This window comes from Octopus bimaculoides, chromosome 16 (assembly GCF_001194135.2).
Source record: "Octopus bimaculoides isolate UCB-OBI-ISO-001 chromosome 16, ASM119413v2, whole genome shotgun sequence".
NCBI lineage: Eukaryota > Metazoa > Mollusca > Cephalopoda > Octopoda > Octopodidae > Octopus > Octopus bimaculoides.
The window spans coordinates 35,084,042-35,087,791 of NC_068996.1; the positions used below are offsets into that span (position 1 = coordinate 35,084,042).

The 3,750-nt window shown below is 32.4% G+C and overlaps 1 protein-coding gene across 4 annotated transcripts in view; it reads right to left on the minus strand.

The window, feature by feature from the left end:
• Nucleotides 1–3,750, minus strand: part of LOC106870681 (centrosomal protein of 290 kDa) — a 364,606-nt gene that overhangs the window by 100,912 nt on the left and 259,944 nt on the right. For all 4 annotated transcript variants that reach the window (XM_052973702.1, XM_052973701.1, XM_052973700.1 and 1 more), the window contains exon 7: nucleotides 1,264–1,352. In XM_052973702.1, coding sequence (XP_052829662.1) covers nucleotides 1,264–1,352 — 89 coding nt within the window. The remainder of the gene's footprint in view (nucleotides 1–1,263; nucleotides 1,353–3,750) is intronic.

Sequence of the window (3,750 nt, forward strand, 5' to 3'; positions counted from 1 at the left end):
CGAGATCGTTGCCAGTGGCACATAAAAGACACCATTTTGAGCGTGGCCGTTTTCGTGCGGGTGACACGTAAAAGCACCCACTATACTCTCTGAGTGGTTGGCGTTAGGAAGGGCATCCAGCTGTAGAAACTCTGCCAAATTAAATTGGAGCCTGGTGTAGCCATCCGGTTGCACCAGTCCTCAGTCAAATCGTCCAACCCATGCTAGCATGGAAAGCGGACGTTAAACGATGATGATGATGATGATGATGATGATGAGTGAACTGGGGCAATGTGAAATTAAATGTTTTGCTCAAGAACACAACATGCTGCCAATCCAGGAATTGAAACCACAATCTTATCATCATGAATCCAACAACCTAACCACTAATCCACAAACCTGAAATATATATAATGACTATATACTACACAATGTAAATACCTATATACATACTCACTCTTATACACACTCAAACACTTATACATGCATAAGAATTGTACTGAAAGTAAAGCAAAGTGAGCATAACTTGAATGACCCATACCAGCCATAAATAATGCAAGTCATTCAAATTGCATGTGTTGGTAGAGTAGAATAATTTCAGGCTAAAGAGACATCACCCAGTGTTTTCAGATTTTTCTGACATATTGAAGAGAACAGTGTCCTCTCCCACATTTTTGTCCTCTTCCTAACAACTATAATGGGTTTTGATTTAGATACAAAGCCAGCAATTTTGATGGGCAGGGGATTAGCCAACACTATTGACTCCTATTACTCTATTTTATCAACCTTGGAGGGAAAAAAAGCAAAGTTGATCTCAGTGTGATTTGAATTCAGAATGGAAAGAACCAAAATAAATTCTACAAGGTGTTTTTTCTGATATTCTAAAAGATCTGCAAGCTCACCATCTTCCAACACACCAACGATTTATACTGACAAAGAAAGTAGCATATTTATTAGTTTGGCGTATGTAACTTTTGCTTTAAGAAAGCACTTACTAAATTATACACTGTTTAGAAATTCCAATGCTAAAATATCTTTTTTTTTTTTAAAAAATCAAAATGAGGCTTTTAATTTCTTTTATTATTGTACATACTCCAATCACAAAAATTTTTATTCACTGTGACAGTCTCTGTCTCTCTCTCTCTACTGTCTCTTTTCAATTGTTTTCAATAAAAATAACTGATTACATAGCTCTTTGTAATAGATAATAATAACAACAATAAAAACAATAATACATATCTCAGACAAGTCACATGATTCAGTTAGAAAACATCATTTTTTTACCTGAGCCGTAGTTGAACCCTTTAAGCTTGAAATGCTTCCAGATCGTAATGATGTCTTTGATCCAAGAGGCTTTTTCTGGGACTTTGCATCTGAAACAGATTTAAGGACAAGTGATGAATATTTTAAAATTCAATAAAATCTCTGTGTGCATTCTCAAACTATTATGTATCAGAATAATTAAGGTAAGCATTTTGGAGATGTCCATGTTTGATGGATGATTTGATATGAGATCATTGGGCTGAAATTGAAGACATTTTAAAAACACTTTTTTTTCATTTTGTGATATATTAATTTCTTGAGCCCTACACCTATGATCTGCACTCTGATGCTATTCTATGGTGTCTGTTATTTGTGATATATATATATATATATATATATGGAGAGAGAGAGAGAGAAATATACATTATATATATATATATATATGAACATCCACACATATACACATTTTTTTTGTTCAAGGGTGAAGGTCTTTTTTTTCCTCCCCAAAGTACTATTTGTTTGAGTAACATGATCTGAGATCATGTGTCAAATTGAAACAATGATGGCAGAATAATTTAAAACCATTCAAAATCAAAAAATGAAAACAGAACATTCCATTACATCATTATTCCATTATACTCTTATTCTATTATATTCACTTTTATTTCTGTAATATAACTAATGTTGTAAATCATTGTTGAAGTCTATTTTTGTATGTTGTAAAACTTAACAGAAATATATAGAATATAAATGCAAAAGAATTTTGGTAAATGTTCTCTCCAAAGAACAATCAATTCAATATGCTAAATGAACTTTTATAATTCAATAGTGTCCCCCACATATGACATATTCCATGTGAAATACAAAGAAATTTATAGTGAGACACTGGAAATGAAACATACAGAGAAGGAATTCTTAGCAAAAGATATGGAGAGAAGTCGATTTCATTTTGCTTTTTATGTCTATTTTTCTGTCTGTATAGGTGCAGGTATAACTGCGTGGTAAGAAGTTTGTTTCCCAACCAGATGGTTTCAGGTTCAGTCTTACTGTGTGCCACCTTGGGCAAGTATCTTCTACTATATAGCCTTGGGCTAACCAAAACTTTGTGAGTGAATTTGATAGAGAGAAACTGGAAGAAGCCCATTGTGCATGTGTGTGTGTATGTGTGTGTCAGTGTGTTTGTATATTAATATTTGTTTTTATGTACAGTTATAATAAAAATAAGTTTATAAATTTGTGTTGCAAGATTCCTGATGTGAAGTCATGTGTTAAAACAGATATTCTTGTATTCCGGGATGGTCTATTTTTGCCAAATAAACACATGTACTATATATTTGTTCTTCACTTGTTTATTACTGCTCTTATTTTAATTCATGTCCATTGTCCAGAAATCTTTTGTCACATCTGTGACTTACTCAGCAGCACTTTCCATCTTCACGTGTGCTCTTGCTGGAATGAGCAGAGCAAGAGCGCACACAAAAACAGAAAGTGTCGCTGAAGAGAATACAGATGTATGAAGAAAGATTTCCAGACAATGGACACGAGTTAGAATAAAAACAGTAATAAACGAGTGAAGAACGAATATACAGCACATATGGTTATTGGTGGTGCTGCTGGGGAAGATAATCCTGAAATACAACAATTTGTTAACCACACAGCCATGCTTATTATTATTATTATTATTATTATTATTATTATTATTATTATTATTATTATAATAAAATGTTCAACAGATTTTAAAAGACTTATTTTCTTGGCTGTTTTAAAACACTATTTCTATAGATATTGGGTTTCTGTAATAGGTTAAGAAAAAAAACTAATTTAATAAAAAAAGATTTGAGGGAAGGGGAGAGTTGATACTCCACCTTTAATGTCAACTCTCTTCTCTGGTTTTGAAAAAATATACATAAGATAGTAGAAACACATCACCTCTGTGGTTATGGTATCTATATAAAACATGTATGAACTGTCTTTTAAACCTTTGCCTGTTCAAAGCATTTTCATAAGTTTGTCCTAAGTATACACGCTTGTCTATAGACATTTGGCCCTTTTTTTATATGTTCTGTGTAATATAAAGCTTTCCTAAGTCTCAAGTCTGGATTAAAAACTGGATATAATAGGAATGAGATGTGTAAGAGAGAAGACTAAAGTGGTAGAGACATGTAACATGTAGGGAGGACAACAGTTGGGTAAAGAAGTACCAAATGATATCCACGGAAAGAACATGTGGAAGAGGAAGTATAAAGAATATGTGGACTGCTGTGATAAGGGCTAATCTTAGAATCTCACACAAGAAAATAAATGGAGAGTTGATGTGTTGAAATTGATCCATCTAACACATGGTAGTATGAATGCTAACATAGTTTAATTACACTGAAATAGAAGAAAAATAAATTAGAAAAGAAATGACAATGAGGTTTATGTATAACCTTTCATTAAGACTGTAATGTTCATATACTAAAATATAGATAAGTGTTTCATATATATATATATATATATATATATATA